Genomic DNA, 24,104 nt, shown 5'->3' on the forward strand with positions numbered 1-24,104 from the left:
AACTTTTTTCTTTTGGAAATATCTTTCTTATCCTGCCTGGTTTCTATTTACAAATGATTTGCATTTTGTACAGCTGCTTTGAGCCCCTCTTTATTTACTGATACTAGATGGGATGCACACTGATTCACAAATCACTCATGAAAGCCAGTTAGTTCTTTCAATTTACTTGGTTCAATTTTTGTTCTTTAATAGAAGGCAGAGTCTGAAATGCACTCCTACGGTATTTTCACTATAGCCGCATAAATATTCTGGAGCAGAGTTTGCAGAGAATAAATCAGATACAAATTATGAATATATAATCCATAAATTGTATGTTGTTTGATTCCATCAGGGAAAGAAATTTTTACAGATTCTTTCAACCCTGAGAGCCTAATGATGCAATGCTAGCTTCTGTTATAAAGTATTAAGGTGGAATAAAACTGTGTTGGTGGAAGAAACATGATTCATCCAAGGTTAAGAAAAATGATTGATTTTATTAATTAAAGAACACCTATTTTAATTGATTCAGAATTAAACCAAAGCAAAATGTAATGGCAACAGTCAAATGTAAATCATACACATGCACATACTGTTTTTCTCTCACGCTAACTGCTCTTTCAAGTTCCAAGAAGAAAGCTAATTTTTCATTAAACATACATATATACAACAGCTATTCCCATTCATTGCAAAAAGTGATCAGCTTTTCCTTTGTACTGTTTCTACCACATAATCAGCCCCTAGGAACCTGTCACTCTCCTTCCTTAATGTCCCTTCTGCTCTGTTCACGGCCAGTTGGCAGACCATTCTGTGCTGTAACCTGTAATGGCCTACCTACAGAAGGGCCTGAACATAGTAAGCATGATTAGTCATGTCAGTTTTACACTATTCACTGCCACCCCCCAACTAATGCTAATTCACACGCTACTGAATTTGATAATAACGGGTCCCACTTTTACCAGCCCCCTCATCTTATTGACTCTTTCCCAGAGACCATTCTGAAAGTCCTGTAGTTAAGGCATAAAATGAACAGACTTCAAACTTCAGGTTGAAAGGCATTAAGAACAACATAGCCTTTTCAAGAAAAGACAAATAAATATTTATACACTGAAGATAACGGGCCATTTCCACACATGTCCTTCTTCCTGTCATACACATCATGTCATACGTTTTACCATACGTGACTTGTAATTATTCTGTTGTATGCAATATCTCAGATTACTCTCAAAGAACTAAAGACATTTGTTTCTAGTACGGATTCTCTGATACAGTCTGTTGTCAGAAGGGCTCAAAAAGTTTCCATATCATTACACCAAAGGTGTTGATACTTGATGAAAACCTTTACATTTCTTGCCACACACATTACATTTGTGTGGTTTCCTTCCAGGATAAGTATTTTGATATCTAGTGATGAATGAGCAATAATTTGAAGCCTTGCAATACTCACTGAATGTTCAAGTATGAAGTATTTGGTGAACACTCAGTTTAAGGCACAACACAAAAGCTTTGACACATTCATTACATCTGGAATGTCCTGTCCAGTATAGATTATCTGATGACTGGTGAGACGTGAGCCCTGAGTAAAGGTTTTTCCCATTCATGGCATTTGTGAGGTAGTCTCCAGAATGAATTCTTTGGTGAATGAATTTCTTCTCGAAAGGCCTGGTCATACTAAATACGTTTATCTGATTCTTTCCAGCGTGATTTTTCCAATGAAGCGTAACATGTGGACACCTGCTAAAACCCTCACTTAAAGTCTCTCACCAGTATGGATTACCTGATGGTAAGGTAGGACTGAAAGTAAACTGAAGGATATGCCACGCATTATATTTGAAAGATTTCTCTCCAGTATAAATTCTTCGGTGGATATTAAGGTATGAATTCTGACTAAAGACTTTGAGACACTCATTACATTTCTATGATTTCTGTCTAGCATGGATTATCCAATCATAGGTAAGGCTTTGCCACACTGAAGACATTTGCATGATTTCTACCACTATGAATCTCCCATGAACTTAAAGTGTCAATTTTCAAGGAAGTCCTTCCCACCTATATTACATTAATATGGTTTCCCCTCTGTATTTATTACCTAATGTGTAGTGAGGGTTGAAATCTGAGTGAAGGATTTTCAGCACTCAATATTTTTGAAAGGTTTCTCTACAGCATGTATTCTACAATGAGTTGCAAGCAGTGAATTTTGACTAAAGACCTTACCACATTAATTACATTTATAAGGTTTTTTTTCCAGTATGTATTCTCTGATGCTTTGCAAGGGTTGGATTTTGACTAAATACCTTGCCACACTCATTACATTTGTAAGGTTTCTCTCCAGTATGAATCCTGTGATGAATCCTGAGGTGTGAATTTTGAGTAAAGACCTTGCCACAGACATTACATTTATACGGTCTCTCTCGAGTATGAATTCTCTTATGACCTACAAGGTGTGAATTACGACAAAAGCCTTTGGCACAAAAATCACATTTATATGGTTTTGCTCCGGTATGGATCACCTGATGTCGCCTGAGGGCTGACTTATCATTAAAGCTTTTGCCACACTCATTACATTTGTAAGGTTTCTCTCCAGTATGAATCCTCTGATGTCTTGCAAGATATGAATTTTGACTAAAGACTCTGCCACATACATCACACTTATATAACTTCTCTTCTGTGTGGATTAACTGATGTCTACTGAGTTTCGATCTGTAATTAAAAGTCTTGCCACACTCATTACATACGTAAGGTTTCTCTCCAATATGATCTCTCTGATGAATTGCAAGGTCTGAATTTCGACTATAAACTTTGTCACATACATCACATTTATATAATTTCTCTCCTGTATGGATTATCTGATGTCGAGTGAGGGTTGAGCTCTGATGAAAGGTTTTGCCACACTCATTACATTTGTAACATTTCTCTCCAGTATGAATTACCTGATGGCTAGCAAGCGATGATTTTTTACTAAAGACTTTGCCACACTCATCACATTTGTAAGGTTCCTCTCCAGTATGAATTCTCTGATGAACTGCAAGGACTGCTTTTTTACGAAAGGCCTTACCACAGTCATTACATTTGTAAGGCTTCTCTCCAGAATGAATTCTATGATGTTTTGCAAGGTATGAACTTAGACTAAAGACTCTGCCACACACATCACATTTATATAATTTTCCTCCTTTATGAATTACCTGATGTTTCCTGAGGTTCGAGCTATGATGAAAGATTTTGCCACACACATTACATTTGTAAGGGTCCTCTCCAGTATGAATTGCCTGATGACATGCAAGCGCTGCTTTCTGACTAAAGACCTGGCCACACTCATTACATTTGTAAGGCTTCTCTCCAGTATGAGTTCTCTGATGAACTGCAAGATTTGAATTTCGACTATAAACTTTGCCACACACATCACATTTATGTAATTTCACTCCTTTATGGATTATCTGATGTCGACTGAGGATTGAGCTGTGATAAAAGGTTTTACCACACTCATTACATTTGTAAGGTTTCTCTCCAGTGTGAATTCTCCGATGACTTGCAAGGGTTCCTTTCCGACTAAAGACCTTCCCACACTCGTTACATTTGTAAGGTTTCTCTCCAGTATGAATTCTCTGATGAAGTGCAAGGATTGAATTTCGATTAAAGACTCTGCCACATACATCACATTTATATGGTTTTGCTCCTGTATGGATTAACTGATGTCTTCTACGATTCGAGTTGTGATTAAATACTTTATCACACACATTACATTTGTAAGGTTTCTCTACAGTATGAATTCTCTGATGAACTGCAAGGTATGATTTGTGACTAAAGACTTTTTCACATATGTCACATTTATAAAACTTCTCTTCTGTATGGATTACCTGATGTCCAGTGATGTGTGAGCCATGATCAAGGGTTTTGCCACACACGTTATGTTTGTAAGATTTCTCTCCAGTATGATTTCTCTGATGAACTGCAAGGTCTGAATTTCGACTAAAAACTTTGCCACATACATCACAATTATGTAATTTTTCTTCTGTATGGATGATCTGATGTCGAGTGCGGTTTGAGACCTGATGAAAGGTTTTGCCAGACTCAATACATTTGTAAGGTTGTTCCCTGTGTGCCCTCTGGTCTTGTGTCAGTACTGAAGGATGCACAAAATCATTCCCATTTGTATCAGAAATGCTTGTTTGGACGACAGGAGAAACTGTCTGAGGTGGTGAAAATGAGGCACTACTGTTGATATTCTTGTCAGCTTGATTAAATTCACCAATTTTTTGTTCACTTTTAAATATATGCAATTCATCCCGAAAGCCTGATGCAAGCCTATTTTCAATAGGCTTAATTCCTGCAACACTCCTACCAAGTCCATCTCTCTTATCAGTAGGATTTTCATTATGGGACATAGGAGTTCCTTTGTAATTTCTTACCTCATCTCTCTGCTGAGACTCAAAGTCAGATATATTTTCCTGGATTCCCCTGAGGTTAAAACGTTTCACTTTATTCCTTTCATGTCTTCCCAACATCACTGTTTGTAATACTTCTCCTCTACCAGTGTTTACTTTTAGTTGTAATTTCTTGATCACGTGTGTCGGAGAGATGTCTAGAAGATAAAAGAACCATAAGTAGCCTATTCATTTTAATTCATAAATAAATGCTTCATGTTAAATACCTGATATTACAGCAAAACTAACACTTATACCAAAGTTATTAACTTTCCAACAAAGATCTTCAAGTTTTTAGGAACACAAAAGGAATGATTCTTCACTAAAGAAAAAGTGATTAAATTTAGGGTACTGTACTTTCAAACAACGTATGCCAAAAATACTCACATAGGAATAACTTCTGTTAGCTATCAAAGAAAGTGTATATTTCCACCATGATGTATAAGCACACACCAATTCACAGTAAACATACTGCTGTCTCATAGCTGAGGAGAAAAATACATTACACTATGCGTATATTCTGCATACCTATTATTCATAAATAATTGCTAAATAGCAGACAATATGTTGTAACAGTCAGTAATAGAAAACTAGCAGGAATTCCCTGGCGGACCTGTGGTTAGGACGCCGCACTTTCACTACAGAGGGCCCAGGTTCAATCCCTGGTCAGGGAACTAAGATCCCACAAGCTGTGCAGCATGGCCAAAATAAAAGGAAAAAAGAAAACTAGCATATTAATGAATAATCTAAATGAGTTGCAGATAGAATTGGGAAACAAATATAGCATAGAGAAAATGAAGAATTTGATAAAACAACTTTTTAAAAAGCAAAATATTTTTCTCAGTACCTCCTATAAAACTATGTATCCATGAAAAAGCATAAAACATCTAAAAGCCAATCATCTGTAAATCAAAATTAGATATTTATGAATAAAATATTCTCCATTTATATTTACAACCAATTAATGGAGCAATTCCCAACCTATGAAGTGCCCTTTAACATCCAGCTCATTGGCTCCACAATATACATAATAAAGAGTGAGCAAGTGGTAAATTTATTAACTACGGTCAGAAACGACATCGTTGAGACAAATTGCAAAACAAACAAAAGCAGCATACGATATAAAATGCAAAGGGACGTCAATAAACATGACACACTATTACTATATCTTGATATACAAAATTACCTTTTGAGTCTTTACTAAAAACGTGCACTATTCTAAGGCATCTAACAGTAATAATTTCCCTTAAATGGCTTGAAGAAACTTACCACAATTTTTCAAATTAGGACAGAAGACTCACAGTTTTCTGTACATGATCCCAACTGACACAGAAAGTAGTGAGAGAAACAGGATTTGAACCTAGACCTACAGACTAAGACAACATCACTTAAGCATGACTACCCAGACAAGCAGTATAAATTACAAAATATCACAGAAAATTCCAAGAGTTTAAAAAGAAAACTTCAAGGGAGATGCAAGAAGACGTGAGCTGTGTAACTAAAAATGTTGTTCAGGCATCCCTCCTAGAAATGGTTTCTGGTTCATCACTGGAGGTGTCACTCCACCTCATAAGCTCTCTCATTAAGATGCTTCAAAATTAGGTGTAGACGTAGAATGAACGATGGTGCACACACAGGTAACGAAAAATATGGCATCAACAACAATTTACTCGACAGTGTCACAAATATGGGGATGTGAACTTGGACACTTTTCTTAGGAGAAATCCCTATGCCATTTAACTGAGGCTGAAAGGGAATGGTCATTAGCATATACGAAACACTGTCACAGTGCCCTTGAGACACGCCTTTGTGTCACTCCACAAAAGCAGAAAAAAGAATGTGGAAAGGCTAATCGGCCAGGCTCTGATGGTAACCTGGAACATGCTGAACTCTCCACTAAATAGCCTGAAGTGGTGATTCTGTGTGTAGCAGGAAAATGTTACAAGATATGAGGAAAAGTATTCTCTGTAAGAATTTTCTGTTACCCAGTAAACCCACTCCATAGAGAGTCCATCAGAAGTTGTCCATTAACTAAGGGTGGATTATCACAGCAAACAAACTAGAAAAATTTCAGAGCCTTGGACGATGTATTTCAAAAGCGGAGCTACAGAGGCACAATCATACAAACTTAGAGGAGTAGCAAATCAGGAAGAGTACACAGTTCCCAACTAGGTAGCGCAGTACACGAGGGGAAAAAACGCAAGATATGTGTGTCCGATTCTATAGGACCTTCAGACGGAACCATGAGCTTTACCCACAGATGCCAAAGTAAAACCCTGAAACATTCACATATTCACCTCATGAAAGATTGGGGATTAAAAAAAGGATCTCTCTGTCCATTATCTTTACAGTTTTCCTAAGTAAAAGTTACATACGATCCATTCAAACTGGCTGTTACACACATCCTGCAGTTTGTGGCAAAAGCAGAACACAAGAAATGGCTGAGAGATCTAAATAAGCAGACAGGGCCTGAGACAGCTCCATGCAGGTTCTGAGGTGCCAGATGGAGTAAGAGAGCAGCCAGTGTCTCCCATCTTCTGATTACGTATCCTAAAAACATCAAATGTGGACGGAACTGGGAAAGGTTCAGGTATTGAGTCTGGAGGCATCAGCTCTTATCTATATGGACTGAGAACTGAGCTTCCAATAAAATCATGCCCTGAGGGAGAGATGAGGGGGACAGAAACCCCAATAAAACAGCTCGCTTCGGACAACTGGCACTCAATTGAGCGGGAGGCTTTGGGATCACTGGGCAGCAGGGACTCACTTCCAGCCTGCCAGACTCACGGCCTGGTCTTGACCCTCCTGGTGGGCATTTCTCTGCTCAGGGCCGCTGCCAGCCCGGACTGGCAACTTTTCTGCTGAACATCCCTAGGCAAGATACGAGTGCCAGGGAGGGGATGGATTCCTCCCTCCACAAAGCGCCTCCTAGCCCATGCTGGGCATGTTCCAGGAATGGGAACTAGCTTTCAACTTTCACCACAGGCCACCCTTAGCCAGCCGGAGCACACTGAGGAAATTTTACCGTCATATTCAACGCATGAGAAAGCTGACCGTTTTTCCCCCTGCTGCCAACACAACACACAGACATCAATAAATGACACTAATAAAATGTGCTACTATTTAAAAGAGAAACAAAAAACAGCCCGCCTCACACTCCTCAAAGTCAAGCAACAACCAGTTCACGGGAGCCAGATACAGAGTGCTGTAGATCATGATAAAGACTTTGCCTTTGTCTCTGTAGGAGCTGCAGCACCACTGCAGGGTGAAAGAATGCATTTTACATGTTGAAAGAGTGATAAGTTATGGAGTTATGGAGTTATGGAGAAGAAAAACTTCCCTCTGAGAGTTCATAATAATAAACAAACATTGGTACTCTCATAGAACTCTCCAACAGGAGTGTTCAGAGTTTCTCAAACACTACTGTAATAATGAGGCTTCCCCTCAGCCCTTCTGAGATCTGACCTATATTCAAACTTTGATACAACCCCAAAGGCACTCACCTCACTATCTACAGCCTAGGGCTCTTTCTCTTGCTACAAACTGGGTAAAATATTCAGATGAGAAACAGAAATTCCTCCAGTTAAGAACAAAGAAACATGATTAGCTGTGGATTTTCCAGAAACTTAGTTCTTTGTTCACCAGAGGATGGAGGACGTTACCAATGGGTCTAGAAAAATATTTCAAAAATTCATCCACTACTTGCCTCCTTCTGAATACACAGGGAACAGTATAATATGCAGAAACATACTTCTTTTCCTAGAACTCCATAATCAAAAGCCCATGGGTAGAAAATAGGAAAGTGGGTATATCAAAAGCTTGCCGTAACTACATGAGCTCTGGAACAACCCCTGATGCATCATGAAGTGCGCAGATCATCGTAAGAAGAGGTAGGTTTATACTCCTGATGCCATATCATGAAGCGTTTCACATCTGAGTCAACAGGGATTTCATATCAGTCAAGGAAAACCAGCTCAAATGAGGCACACAAAGGAAATGCAAAGATACCAAGGGAAGATCCCTACTTCTAGAGGGATGTTATCCTCACCTAGGGAGAGCAGGTTCCTGTAGGTCTCCAACATCACGTCCCTGTACAAGGCTTGCTGAGCGGGTTCCAGGCATTCCCACTCCTCCTGAGAGAATTCTATGTCAATATCCTTGAATGTCAACTGTTCCTGAAATGAAAATACATTTCACCAAGGGGTCCTGAGGAGAGTTCTTATTTGCACACAAAATGACAACAAGAGAGGGGTAAGGATGAATTCAGTTGAAGTACGTTTTCTGACAAATCCACGTAAAGGTATTTGGAGCAAATTATCAGTCTCTAATTTTAATTTCTTATGCTTTTTCATGAGATTATGATATCTTCCAATTAATGTGGAGTTTTCATTTTTGTGGAAAATATATGAGATACATACAAATAAAATTCAAGAATGGATTGTCTATGCGGAAGTATTACATATTATGTTTTACATACTGAGTGATGCTCAATATCTGGATGAGCTATAGAATGAGTGATGTCTTAAGTCCACAGTGGCTTTAAAAAAAGTCAAAATCTTAAATTATAATGATGACGACAGCAGCAATGACTAACAGTGGTTGAATACTTCCTATATGCAAAAAACTACTCTAAAGGCTTTATAGATGTGAGCTTGTTATCAACCTAACAGCTCTTTACAGTAAGATCTGTTCCCATCTTACAGAGGAGAAAACTGTCAGAGACAGCCTGAGCAACTCAACTGAGGTTAGGAAGCTAAGAAATGACAGAGCAAGCATATGAACTAAGGTGGCTGGGCTCTGCAATTGAAGCTAAAGAAGCAGAAAATTTAGTAACAGAAAGACCAGTGAAAGTACACTGACAGAGAATTCCTGGAGAAACCTTGAAAGGTCGCTACAGATGTGGGCACACACAAAAATGTACATAAAATGTTAGTAATATTATTACTATTTAAACCATTAAGGGAATTCCTTGGCAGTCCAGTGGTTAGGACTCTGCACTTTAATTACCAAGCACCCAAGTTCAATCCCTGGTCATGGAACTAATACCCTGCAAGCCGAGCAGTGTGGCCAAAAAACATTTAAAAATTGAAAGAGAAAACAAAAAACATTAACAGGAGAGTGTAGAAAAAATTCAAGGCCATGGAATATATTTAAGATATCATTTCAACTGAAAAAGATATTTTACGCAGTAATAAAATCATGATGTCCTTTATCAAACCATGCACTTGAACATTCATAAACTCTTGCATAAATATGTAAACACACAATTAACTGAAATGAGAGTTGTCTCTGGACATATTTTTGCATCATTTTTTTCATCATCAATTTTATTCAAGTGAATTTCAGCATCTTTGGGACAATGAAAACGTATCAGCTACAGTAAATGGTACTAACATGAAAACATAGGATACTTGAACTCTGATCTCACTAGATACCTATATTCAAAAATATAAATACAATTTTATCCACTAAAATTGACATATGAAGGTATTAATAAATATAAAACAGAGTTAACTAGAACATTTCACCATACACCATAATCAAAAGAAAACACTTGATGCGTTTCTCTGTAACTACCCTGGAGTGAAGGGGGCTGACTAGGTCTCCTGCCTTTTGCCACGGTACGATGTGCCTGAGTAGAGGCAACTAGAAGAAATAACAGGAAAAACAGAGAACAAGAGTGAGAAAAACAGAGAAAATGAGTCAGAGAGTTGGAACAGTTAACGTTCACAAATCTGAGGAGATGCACAGGCAAAAAGTTAAAGGATGGAAAAAGATAATCCGTCCTAAAGAGAGCACAGGTGACTATATTATACCATACAAAACAAAGACAAAAACTGACATGAAACAAAGGCTATTATATAATGATATAAGGTACAAATCACCAAGAAGATATAAAAATTATAAATACGTATAACATTAGAGCTCCCCCCAGAATGAAGTAAACGTTAATAGAAATAAAGAGAGAAGTAGACAGCAGCACAATATCAGTATGAGACTTCAACACCCTAGTTTTACCTACAGATAGAAACAAAAAGAAGATCAATAAGGAAACAGAGGCCTTAAACAACAATATAGGACAACTGTACCTAAGACATGTACAGAACACTCCACCCAATGACAGTAGAAAACACATCCTTCTAGAGCACACATGAAACATTTTCCAGGAAAGACCACACCTTAGGCCACAAAACAAATCTTAACACATTTAAGAAGGTTGAGATCATAAAATGTATCTTCTCCAACCACAATGAAAAGATACTAGAAATAAAGAGCAGAAGGAAAACAGGAAAATCCCCCAAATGAGGAAATTAAACAGCCCATTCTTAAAGAAGCAACGGGTCAAAGAAGAAATCACAAGGAAATTTTAAAAATATTTGAATGAGAATAAAAACGCAACATACTAAAATTTATAACATGCAGTCAAAGCTGTATTAAAACAGAAGTCAAGGACTTCCCTGGCACTTTGGTGGTTAAGATTGTGCTTCCATTGTAGGGGGTGTGGGTTCGATCCCTTGACAGGGAACTAAGATCCCACGTGCTGCATGGCACGGCCTAAAAAAAAAGGTCTACAATGTTAAATGCTTACAATGAAAGAGGGAAAAGCAGGACCTCCCTGGCGGTCCAGTGGTTAATATTGCATGCTTCCACTGCAGGGGGCATGAGTTCGATCTCTGGAAGGGGAACTAAGATCCTGTATGGCACACAGCATGGCCAAAAAAATAAAATAAAATAAAATATTTTTAAAAAGGGAAAAGATGTCTACACTGCTGTTCAAGAAAGTACTGAACGTCCTAGCTAGAGCCATTAGACAAGACAAAGAAATCAAAGATATGAAAATTGAAAAAGAAGTTAAAATTGTTTTTTTGCAGGTGACAAGGTTTTATATATACAAAACAAAAAGATTCCACAAAAAAACGACTACTTCAAAAGAAAACTTTACAGAAGTTGCAGCATAAAAACATCAGCACAGGGCTTCCCTTGTGGCGCAGTGGTTGAGAGTCTGCCTGCCGATGCAGGGGACACGGGTTCGTGCCCCGGTCCGGGAGGATCCCACATGCCGCGGAGCGGCTGGGCCCGTGAGCCATCGCCGCTGAGCCTGTGCGTCTGGAGCCTGTGCTCCACAATGGGAGAGGCCACAATGGTGAGAGGCCCGCGTACGGCAAAAAAAAACAAATAACAAACAAAAACATCAGCACAGAAAAATCAGTTGCATTTCTATACCCAATGAACAATATCAAAAAATATTAGAAAACAATGCTATTTACTATAGCATCAAAAGGGATAGAATACTTAGCTAAGGAGGTAAAAGACTCGTACACTGAACACTGCTAAACGTTGCTAAAAGAAATCCATGGAGATACATATAAATTAAAAGATGCCCTGTACTCATGGACTGGAAGACTTATGAATCTTAAAATGACAGTATTACCCAAAGTGTTCTATAAATGCAATAGAATCCCTATTAAAATTTCAATGGCAATTTTTGCAGTCATAGAAAAAATAATGCTAAAATTCATAGGGAATCTCAAGGGACCCCAAGAGCCAAAATACTCTTGGAAAAGAAGATGGAGGCCATCATTTTTAGATTTCAAAACATATTACAGGGCTTCCCTGGTGGCGCAGTGGTTGGGAATCCGCCTGCCGATGCAGGGGACACGGGTTCGTGCCCCGGTCTGGGAGGATCCCACGTGCCGCGGAGCAGCTGGGCCCGTGAGCCATGGCCGCTGGGCCTGCGCGTCCGGAGCCTGTGCTCTGCAGCGGAAGAGGCCACAACAGTGAGAGGCCCGTGTACCGCAAAAGAAAAAACAAAAACATATTACAGAGTAATCAAGATGATGTTGTACTGTCAGAAACGCAGATACATAAAACAATGGAGGAGATAAGAATACCAGAAATACTCCTTGGTATATATGCAAAATGTATTGACATGGATGCCAAGACTGTACAACAGGGAAAGGAGAGTCTCAATAACAAATGGTGCTAAGAAACTAGATATCTACTAACAAAAGAATGAAGCTGGAACACTGCCTGCATCAAAGGTAGAAACTGTGTGTCAAAGGATGCAATCCAAAGAATGAAAAGACAATTTCTGAGGAATGGAGGTGTGAAAGTGATTTAAAGAATTTCCAACTGTCAGAGATTTAGGCTGATTTCATAGTTTAAATTCGATGATGGACTAAAACACATTCTACCACTGACGTCTGTCTCTGAACTGACCATTTCCATCCCCTATTATTAAGATTTTGAAGTCAGCTACATTTAGTTTCAATTGCCTTAGAAAAAGCCAGAACAAATTTCTCCTAATTGGTCTGATATCCAGATTTTACCAGGTATTGTGCATTTTAAGACCTGACTTCTACATGCAGCTTTTTTTTTAATAACATCTTTATTGGAGTATAATTGCTTTACAATGGTGTGTTAGTTTCTATTTTATAACAAAGTGAATCAGCTATACATATACATATATCCCCATATCTCCTCCCTCTTGTGTCTCCCTCCCACCCTCCTACATGCAGCTTCTTTATCCTGGTTTATAGAGAGCGGACACTGCATCCACATGGGACCCCAGAACAATTCCTGCTGCCCAACAGCTCTGACACCACATCTCCAATCCTGCCCAGGACTATGCCCAGTGGAAACCATTGGCTCTCCTCGTCCAGATCACTCTGTCATAGGGAAATGAAATCTAAGTGGAGCTGACAGGGACTGCGGGAAGGCTCTTGATGACTGTGAAAGTACAAGTGTCAACCAGGATACTTCAGAGTCAGACAAGATTAGCGGAGTCCAAAGAAGGGCATTTCAGAAAGAACAGACTGAGAATCAAATGAAAATATGACTTTACCTGAGAAACAGCCATTCCTGACTCCTTTTCTTTCCTCTCCCTCCTCTTCCGGGCTTCTTCCTCAGGCAACATGAGTCTTCAGAGGACAATCTTGAAAGATGAAAACATGCTTAGAATCAAAAGACCCCATTCCTGTACCACAACCATAAACACAAGGAAGATCTCTCCATGTGGAACAGACAGTCCGCTGCCCACTGTCCCAGGAGGGGCTCAGGACAGTAAACTCCCACACAGAGACCAACACAGGAGTTTCCCCACACTTTCTTCAGATCTCGCTCCCCTCCTGGTGAGGCCCTCACGTACCCGGCAGCAGCGGGCACCTCAGCTGGACCCGACGATCCCCCGCAGGTCACAGACCAGCCCTGATCCATCCCCACGCAGAGCAGAGCCCTCACCCTCAGCCCAGATCTCAGCCCTCAGGAATGGGGGGACTCAAAATAACGATGCTCAGTGATGGATACAGAATGGAATCACCTCGGACACTTTAAATACTATTGAGGTTGGACCACATACCAACTATATGAAGGGAAATCTCTGGTCAGAGGGTACAAAACATGTATATACAAAACGCCTCAGCGATCTAATGTGAAGCCTGGGTTGAGCACCACTCAGAGCAGGCAAGCCCAGCACACCTAGCACTTTAGTTTTCTTTTGCAGCTTTACTGAGGTATAGGTGATAAATAACAATGCTGTACATGTGAGGCACACAATGTGATTATCTTACAGATGTATACACTGTGTAATAATTATCACAATAAAGTAATTTACCCTTCCATCAACTCACAATTACCCAAGTGTGTCTGCGTGGTGAGAACATTTAAGTTTTACTCTCTCAGCAAATTCCAACTATATAGTAACACAGTATTAACTACAGTCAGCATACTGTACATTAGATGTCCATGCTGTACTTATTCACTTCACAACTGAACTATTTGTAACCTTTGGCCAACATCTCCCCAACTGCCCTACCACCCAAGTCCTCATAACAACCTTTATACTCTATGGTTCTATGAGTTTGACATTTCTAGTTTCCATAAAAAATGTGTGTCTTCTTCAACCGAAATTATGTCAGAAATAATAACAGTAATGCCAGAATGTCATAATAATAATTTATGGCTGATATAAATTTCTATATACACTCATTTGTCAACAGACATTTTGGTTCTTTCTACATCTAGACTGTTGGGAATAATGCAACAATGCTCACTGGAGTGCAAATATTTCCTTCACTGGAATGATTTTGTTTCCTTTGGATATCTAGTCACAGGTGGGTTTCACAAATTGTGTGCCTGTTCTTTGTTTAATTTATAGGAAACTCCATATCGCTTTCACTAAGAGCTGAACCAATTACATTCCCACCAACAAAGCATAAGGGCTCCCTGTTCTCTATACCGTGTGTGCGTGCATGTGTTTTGTTGAGACAGGTAGGGAGAGGACCGTAGAAGAACCAATACTGGCCTGGGAGCAAGAAGGTAGCAGCTACATTTTCCCAAGGATGTGCCTCTGGAAAGCAGATCACTGTGGTGTTGCTGGTACTCTGATTCTTGGAACAATCTTTCCTACATCAAAGAACTTAATGGTCCTTCTCAAGTTGTGCCCACAGATACATACCTACCAGAATCTCTCTAATGAACATGTTCTGCCATTTGAAGCTTACTACTCATAATTTCCCTTCTGGGCTCAAGTAAACTTACAAAATCTCATAAATCCAACACAGTCTCCATATGACCCATATTCACTCATCCTGCTATAAAATACCAGAAAACGTTCCAAACTCTAATAAATCATGCCTGATGGCAAAATACATATGAGACACCCAAGGAACCACCAGACACAAAACACCATATTTTTATTCACAGTGGCCACAGACCAAACACTGATCTCATAAAGCTATATATAAAAGAAAGATGTTTCCAAGGATGCACATGCCCCAATGAGAACCTGTAACCAAGAAGGACCCTATGGGAACTTCCCAGAACAGAGCCCCCCCCCCTCAATGCTCTCTCTCCCTGCCTTTTGTCTGTAGAAAACTTTAGTCAAAGAAAAAATTTAATCATAGAAGTGAGAAAATGCAGAAAGAAAGGAAAACAGTCAAGCAAGACAAAATAAGAATACTTTAGCCATTAAACAACATCAAGGACCTTTAGTTCCTCCTCAAGGACTATAGATAACATTCTGAGCCCTGTCCTTTGAGCTGTTTTGCAGATACTGAAACCCCCACCAGGTGAAGAAAGTTAACTGTCTGCTGCCCATAAGGACGTAGACCCCAGACTGGTTGGAACCAGAAGTTTGATGATGTTGACTCCCAGTTACCTCACCAAGCCATCAGAAGAATGTCCACAAGCTGACCACGCACCCCACAATGGCCCTCCCTCATCCTGTCTTTAAAAGTCTTTGGGGCTTCCCTGGTGGCGCAGTGGTTAAGACTCCTCCTGCCTCGGACTTCCCTGGTGGTCCAGAGGTTAAGACTCTGTGCTCCCAATGCAGGGGATCCAGGTTCAATCCCTGGTCAGGGAACTAGATCCCTCATGCAGCAATAAAAGACCCAGCACAACCAAATAAATAAATAAAGATTTAACAAAAAAAAAGAATCTGCCTGCCAATACAGGGGACACAGGTTTGAGCCCTGGTCCGGGAAGATCCCACATGCTGCAGAGCAACTAAGCCCGTGCACCACAACTACTGAGCCTGTGCTCTAGAGCCTGTGAACCACAACTACTGAGCCCATGAGCCACAATTACTGATGCCCGTGCACCTAGAGCCCGTGCTCTGCAACAAGAGAAGTCACTGCAATGAGAAGCCCACGTGCCACAATGAAGAGTAGCCACTGCTCGCCGCAACCAGAGAAAAGCCCGCACACAGCAACAAAGACCCAACACAGCAAAAAGTAAAATAAATTTAATAAATTAAACAATAAATAAATAAATAAAAGGGCACAGCCCCTCCTCAGGGCTTAAAAAAAAAAAAAAAAGTTCCCAGAAAGCCTTCAGGGAGTTCAGGCCTTTTAAGCACAAGCTACCTGGACTCCTTGCTTGGCACCCTACAATAAACGCTGCACTTTCCTTCACCACAACCTGGTGTCAATAGATTGGCTTCATTGCACGCAAGCAAGGGGACCCAAGTTTGGTTAGGTAACAAACCCAACATCTACCAGGAAAACATTCCAAATTCTCTTTTGTATCTTTCACAGTGGATCTGAAACTTTCTTCATTTGCAATCCCAAATACTAAATAACACTGAAGTATCCTGAATCCATCCTGTGACAGTGGGCAAATGATCTCTGCAATTTTCCCTATATTACTACTCTAAAAACTGCATAATGATTCTTAACCTCCATAACACCCAAGTCACCTGTGGAATAGATGCTGTGGGGCACCCTCTTGAGTCATCATCACCTAAGGACAAGGCACCCATCTTCCTGCACCCAAAGATCCCTGTGCACTCAGCTCAGGCCACACTTTTTTTAACCACAATGGAGGAAAATGTTTCTCTTTGCCTAAATCCACTGTCTTCATTCCTCCTCAGGTAGGATCATGAAATACCCAATTAAACCAATGCATGTAAACCTCAGTGTCAGCAGCTAGGTCCCAGGGAACCTGAGCTAAGACACTATGGCACTGCAAACCATGCAATGCACCCCACAACTACCCATAAACCCAATTCCAGGTGCCCCAGCCAGAACTGAAACACCCTTTGCCAGCAGTTCCACACACCCCACAAGGGACAAATGCAAATACCATTCATTGGGCTCATCTTGAAGCTCCCACTTGCTGCCATATCCCTCCTGCAGACCACTATAGGCTCCCTTCTAATTCCCCATTTTTCTGCCTCTTCTCCATGCACTCATGGGAAAACAGGGCTAAAAGGCATAAGGACTGCTCAGCAAAGGAGTCGCAACAGGAATATTCACAAGCTACCTCCCAAAGAACACTGGGCATTCACTTGACCTTCAGTATGAAGGTCAAAAATTGGCCCCCAGGATTCTTGTCTCCTGTTCTCCACACTCACAGGCAATTTAAAAAATACCCTAGCTGTCTGAGGGGGCGCTCCTTCATGCCCATTAGGCTCTAGACTTCTGCCCCCACTTAGCACACTAAGCGTGTGTGTGCTTACACACACAGAAATCATTACCCGTGATTCTGAGCAGATGAACTGCTGAAAGGCAAAGCTCCTGTCCAAGGTGGCGACTGGTCCCTGGATGTGCACAGCCTGGAACACTGGGGGCTACAGCGGAGCAGTCACACAGCACACTAAACATGGGGACACCTCAGGACACTGCACGAGGACACCAATTCTGTAAGGCTTTTTAGGACTCCCTACATCTTTTGGTTCTTGAGTTATTAAGTAGCCACATGGGGTAAGGATCAATTACAGTTGAAATATTCAAAACAAACATGGGAACCATCCTTATCACCTACCCTGTTCACCTGGTCTTCCCTGAGGATTATTTAGCCCAACCCACAGTCTTAGCATCTAAACACATCCCCAGAGGGAGATGCTGCAGCTATCCCGGAAGGAAGAGAAACTGTACTCCTTCAATGGAGGAAACACAATAAAGACCCCAAACCAATAGAAAATGGCATTTCTTGGGAGGGAGGGGGGGTGGGATGAATTGGGAGACTGGGATTGACATATATACACTAATATATATAAAATTGATAACTAATAAGAACCTGCTGTATAAGAAATACATAAATAAAACAAAATTCAAAAAAAAAGAAAAGAAAATGGCATTTCTGATGATGTTGATTGATACAGAGGCAATAAAACCTGGTCAACGTGACAGAGATTGTCGGGAAGGGATGGAGATACCTCTCTGAGCCTAATCCTGAAGGAGCACAAAGGGCCTGAGCCACTGGGATTTAAAGGCAGAAGGTAAGAATGGGAACTAAGATTTGAGAGAGAAACGGTTTTGGTGTTTGGGAACTTTTGGGGTAAAGTGAACCATGGGAAAAGGGCCAGATCCCACGATGAGGCAGGAGACACTAGCGGGGCCCTGAGGATGTTACAGGGGTGTGTAGCAACAGTGAGGAGTTCGGATTTTGTCCTGAGGACAAATAAGAGCCAGTGAAGGTCTGAGTGCCAGAATTGATATAAACTCTTCAAATTTACACTTAACGCAGAAAAATACATCTGACTATGGTCACTTCCCCTCTGACCCTATGTTCTTGTCTCCATTCTAGCATTTTGCTTTTGTTTTTCATTCTGGGAAGACAGGGACCCATTCAAAATTCTAAATAGAACTGGACACTCCTCTCTAAAAAGAACTGCCACACACAGACACAATTTGGCCAATCATTTCAGGGCTCAGAGTTACCCAGGCTGAGAGTTTCTGGTCTAGTCTCTCATCTCCATGTTACAAGTGGGCTCCCTGAGGCCCAGAGGGGAGACACGTATGAGAAAGTCCAGGTTGAGTGAACAGAATTAGGCGGAACTGAATTCTGAAGTGGGATCCAGAAGGGCCAGTGGGCAGAGTTTGTCCTTATCATCCTTCCAACCTAAAACACCAGGACCATCTTTCATTTGCCTCAGCAAAGGAACCTTCTGTTTCAAGGTCTGATCTGGTACCAAGCATTTAATTCTTCTTTTCCAGAAGACTGCAGTAAAATCTTTTAAACATGCAGATTTGCAAAAATATACCACTGGTGAAGAAAACATTGTTAAGAGTCAGGTTAGAAATCAGCTCTGAGCAAACTTCATCATGAATAGAGGAGCACTGATGGAAGAAGGTTCCAAGTCACTATACCCAATCCTTCAATATCTGTAGAGAACAGACAAGAGGGACCTGAGGGAAGCATCTCCCTATCACTTCACAGCTCGCTATCTTAACAGATCAAATACAATGGAAAAAAACTGAATATTAGACTAACTGGTTAAACTAGGTTTTGACTGTTAATATAAAAGACAATTGACATCTTAACATCATCTTAACTCATCATAACAGTCTAAAATTATTTAATAGTTACCAAAGAATTTTTCCAATACACAAGATAAAGAGGAGACAGGAGGCAGGCCTCAAACAAACCTTAAACACATTTTAAAAAGAAATATTTTGTGAATTTTAAAAAAATTCTGGTGTGAAAGTTAAAAAAACTAAGAATATATCATATTTAGAAAAGAATCACATGAGTTGATTATACAAAACCAGCAAAGCTTATTTCAGAAGTTTATAATTACTTACAGACAAGTAGAAACTTAATGCACCAAGATTTATTCCAAGTTATAAAAAGAATTAAATGTAAAAAAAATGAAAAAGGAAAGAGAAAAAAGTGAATCCATTAGAAAAAAACTCACTTTTAATGTTCCTTCAAAGAGGCACCATGAAAAAAAAAAAAAAAAAAAAAGAGGCACCATGGGGCTTCCCTGGTGGCGCAGTGGTTGAGAGTCCGCCTGCCGATACAGGGGACGCAGGTTCGTGCCCCGGTCTGGGAGGATCCCACATGCCAGGGAGCGGTTGGGCCCGTGAGCCATGGCTGCTGGGCCTGCGCGTCCGGAGCCTGTGCTCCGCGGTGGGAGAGGCCACAGCGGTGAGACGCCCGCATACCGCAAAAAAAAAAAAAAGAGGCACCATGCAGTAACAGAGTCAGTCATTTCTTGCCCCACTTCTCTCCCCTGTGCTCTCATGCCAGGAAAAGGAAAGGGGGTGACCCACAGCTGTCTTGAGTCAAGTCACTGCCCCCTGGCTGAATAGGGACTGGAGATGGAAGTTATCTTCTGATACAAGTAACTGCAAAATGCACAAACCTTATAAGGAAGTTTTCCAATTCTCACGCTCATCTGTATAATTTAAGCAAACAAATTTTAAATTTACTACATTCTGAAACCACAGATCATACATCACAGCTTAATCATCCACATCCAAACAACTCACCACCACCCCACCTGGATCCAGTTTCCGCTCTACCTGCACTACTAGGTGTTTCCATTTCATTCTGTTTATTCGTCTCCCTATATCATCTCGGTCTGTGTCTCTCCTTTTGCTCCCCTCTGCTCTCCTGCTGTTCCTGCCCTCCTCTCTATTTCCTCCCTCACACCTGGCCTGCCCGACTCTGCAACCTGTTCCCCCCCTTGATGCTTTCTTCCCCCACCTCTGCTCCCTCTCTGCCCTCCGGGTTACATCCCTTCTGTCCGTGATACACTCCCTCCCTCCTCACTCTCTGGCACCCCACGTGGCTATGGTTCCTTGGTGTTGTTCTTTCTTCCTCTGCTGTTCTCTCTCCCAGCACCTTGATGCTCTGAAGGCCATGGTCCCACCTCATATACCCTCTGCCCCCGCTCTCTGTGTGAAGGGCCTCATCACTGTTGCCTCCCTTGCTACCGCTGAATCAGGGCCCCTCTGTTTTCCTCTAATCTGTGGCAATCCCTCTGTATAATTCACTTCTTTACTTTATCCACCTGTTACTTGCAAGGTTTAGTCTCTTTCATCTTATTGTCTCTTTACAAGTCCCTAAGCCAATCCTCTACGTCTCTATTGGTTCTCCCTCATTCTTTTCTCATCTCGGTTTTTCTATTGCTCTCTCAGTCGCTCTCTGTCTCAGCTTCTCCTGGTCCCCCTCGCCCACGTATTTACAAGGATGGCGACTGAATAAGATACCCGCCTACCGGAAAAACACATTTTCCAGCGGGGAGACCGAAGAACATTGGGTGTCACACGGCTGGCCAGGTCACCTCCCCCTACACGGGGTGAGGGGAAGGCCTGACTATGAAGGAGAGGCCTACGGAGCAGAAGGACCGGCCTGAGGAGACGCGAGGACAGAGGGGCTGGGAGGGAGGAAGGGGGTCTCAGGAGGGGGGCGGGCTCTCCAGAATCCCGGGACCCGGGAGAGGACGCGAGCTCTCCGGGAGCAGGGCGACCGGCGCTGCCCTCCAGGGTCCGAGAGGGCGAGGCTGCGCAGCCGCGAATCCACCTCGCGGAAGAGGGCCTTACCGGGGGAGGGCGGAGGCAGTAAAGGGCTTTATGAAGGAAAAAGAAGCGAAAGGCGGGGTCTACCTGGACCTAAGGCAGAAAAGCCAAGGGCTCCAGGACCCACCTCAGAGCGATTTCAAACGCAAAGGAAAACACCAGACCTGTGACGGCGACGTCTGGATTTACTGGGGGCGAAGGCCAGGTGCCGGCATTTTAAGTCCATAGTGACTCCCAAAACGCGGAGGGTGAGGTATGGTGGACCACGCAGCACAGATTCACACTAGAAAGGAGAAACTTACCTACTGCAGCGCGTGACTCCCAAGACGCTGAGGGTGGTGTATGGTGGACCACGCAGCACAAATTCACACTAGAAAGGAGAAACTTACCTAACGGAGCGCGAGCTCCACGCCGAGCTCTCGGCTTCCGGTTCCGTTAAGAAACTGCGCACGCGCAGAGTTAGAGGCAGGGCTTCCAGGGACGTGAAAGAGTGGAGCGCGACCGCGAAGGGCGGGGCAAGGGAGCTCACAACCTCGCGGAGATCGGCAGGGGCGTAGTAAGGGGCTGAGGTATGTTACTTCCCGGCGCTTTGAAAGTGCCGATTTTAAGTTACTATTGTAAGGTCCGTTGGCCCGGGGGGTAAGAGAAAACATCGACCAGTATGAGGTAGGAGAGACATCGGGACATAACGACCTCACCTGTTCTGGGAATCAACAAGAGACTCTAACTTCCTGCCCAGAAAACAATGTGGCTGACGGGAAGTGGGGCTTACGCCCCACAACAGGCCAACCGACACCTGGCCCTGCTGTATCCTCACCAAATAAGGAATTACCCTGTATAGCAAACCACCCCCTCCCCTTGCAAGCCGCCTTCTGCTTTTACCCCAATAAAAATCACCTTCATCCAGAACCGGGCGCGACTTCTCTGGCCCCTTTCTCTCGGACCAACGAACGTCGCCCGGGAGCGCTCCCTAATAAAGCTCACTTGAAGCTTTCCTCTGTTTCGCGGTGCCGTTTGTTAAGATCCGACCTTACAACTATCATCTAGAAGTTTTATGGTAAAAGCTTTCCAGCTGTGTGAGCCACTGATGTCGTAAAACTAACGTTTCCTCCTAACAAGTTGAAACGGCTTCAATAAAAAGCTGTTTTTCCCAGCAGTTTGCTCGCATGCCGCGTTCCAGAGGCTCAAGCAATTCAGAGGTTGGGAATGTGGGTCTCCGAGTGGTAGCTGTAGGGCAGTGGTTGGATCTGGGAACATTTCCTGCAGTTAGAATTAACTGAAGCAGTTTGAGGAAACAAAAGCTAGGTTTGTCTCTGTATTACAAACTAGAATGAGAAATACAAAATTCTTCCTAGGTAGAACGTTCCATTTCATACTGACATCCTACAGAAGCGCTCTTCCGTTTCTATTCCTCATTCAGCCAGGAGACCAAACTCAAAACTCTGCTCAGTTCCAGAGACTCAGGTACAAAACCTGGGGTCTGAGACTGGAGAAGTAAGGCATGTGATAATGCTCCTCACTAACAATTGTTCTGGAAAAGCAATACATTTTTTTAAATTGTTATAAATTGCATTGTTCTTTCTTTCGGCTAAAATGTTTTATTTGCCTTTTAAAACCACCCCCCCTCCTCCCCCAGTTTTATTGAGATGTACTTGACATACATCACTGTATAAGTTTAAGTTGTACAGCATAATGTTCTTACATATATTGAAATAATTACCAAAATAAGGCTAGTGAGTATCCCATCATCTCAAATACATGCAATAAAAAGACAATATATATATATATATATATATATATATTATTAGAACTGCATTATTGGTACTTCCTTGGTGGTCCAGTGGTAAAGAATCCGCCTTACAAGGCAGGGGACGCCGATTCGATCCCTGGTCAGGGATCTAAGATCCCACTTGCCGCGGGGCAACTAAGCCCACGCGCCACAACTACTGAGCTGGTGCACTTCAACTAGAGAGCCTGCGTGCCACAAACTACAGAGGCCACACGCCCTGGAGCCTTCGCACCACAACTAGAGAAGAGAAAACAACCCACACGTCACAGCTAGAGGGATGCCTGCGTGCTGCACCAAAGAGCCCGCGCGCCGCGATGAAATATCCTGCAAGCCTCAACGAAGATCCCGAGTGCTGCAACTAAGACCGGACGCAGCCAAAAATAAATTAAATAAATAAATCTTAAAAAAAAAAAAACTGCATTATTCATTAAAATACCTGCTCTATTCCACACTTGTTTTGTTGTTGTTGTTGTTTTAATTTTTGGCCACTCCCAAGGGTATGTGGGATCTTAGTTCCCTGACAAGGGATCAAACCCAAGCCCCCTGCACTGGAAGTGTGGAGTCTTAACCACTGGACCGCCAGGGAAATCCTATTCCACACTTTTGTGAGTTACCTTTAAATATCTTTCAGAAAAACTTATTTATGAAATTATAGTTAAGTATATAATAAACAATGTAATTTCAAACTGACTATATGTTCATTATGAGGGTAATTAGAAAGTTTCACTTTCTATATTCAAATTGTAATATATTTTAGCTCTTTGTTTTTTTATTTCGAAAAGTTCTGTCAAGTGTGGATAAAAGAGCCTATAAAATATACAGCCTTTAGAAGACATTGGGATTTATTTCCATCTAAAGAATAATTAAGTTGCAATATTTCTAAGGGTATTTAGTAAGGAGAATGTCCTGGTGTAGCACATATATAAATACAAGAAGATATATCATATTTTAAAAGTTGCAGTGACTCATTTTGTGAACCCTATTAGGTAGATTACTCTGTATTATACAATATTTCTAACTAGCCATGTTGGCAAAAAAGCCATTTCAGCATGGACTTCCATGATTCCAAGCAAAGAAATGAGTCGATAGTGGAACTTTTCATTAAACACAGAAGAATAGAGGAGAAGCCAATTATAGGGGAAAGTCATTTTTTGAATGGAGAGTTTTGTT

At 41.6% G+C, this 24,104-nt stretch overlaps 1 protein-coding gene, 1 long non-coding RNA gene and 1 pseudogene across 4 annotated transcripts in view; 2 read left to right on the forward strand and 1 right to left on the reverse strand.

The window, feature by feature from the left end:
* LOC111181045 (uncharacterized) overlaps window positions 1-12,212 on the forward strand; it is a 108,193-nt gene extending 95,981 nt beyond the window's left edge. For all 3 annotated transcript variants that reach the window (XR_016390826.1, XR_016390828.1, XR_016390830.1), the window contains one exon: window positions 1,676-12,212. This is a non-coding gene — a long non-coding RNA (uncharacterized LOC111181045). The remainder of the gene's footprint in view (window positions 1-1,675) is intronic.
* On the reverse strand, window positions 454-21,585 carry LOC111180974 (uncharacterized). Its single transcript, XM_022585912.3, is given in 5 exon segments — window positions 454-2,221; window positions 2,223-4,555; window positions 8,446-8,572; window positions 13,243-13,332; window positions 21,448-21,585. Coding segments are annotated over 4 exon segments (2,559 nt in total). The 5' UTR covers window positions 13,315-13,332; window positions 21,448-21,585; the 3' UTR covers window positions 454-2,194.
* Window positions 17,595-22,147, forward strand: LOC149744560 (uncharacterized; annotated as a pseudogene).
* The last annotated feature ends 1,957 nt before the right edge of the window (window positions 22,148-24,104 follow it).

The sequence above is a fragment of the Delphinapterus leucas genome, chromosome 20 (genome assembly GCF_059928025.1).
Source record: "Delphinapterus leucas isolate spDelLeu-1000000601 "Yukka" chromosome 20, BTC_Dleu_Yukka2, whole genome shotgun sequence".
NCBI lineage: Eukaryota > Metazoa > Chordata > Mammalia > Artiodactyla > Monodontidae > Delphinapterus > Delphinapterus leucas.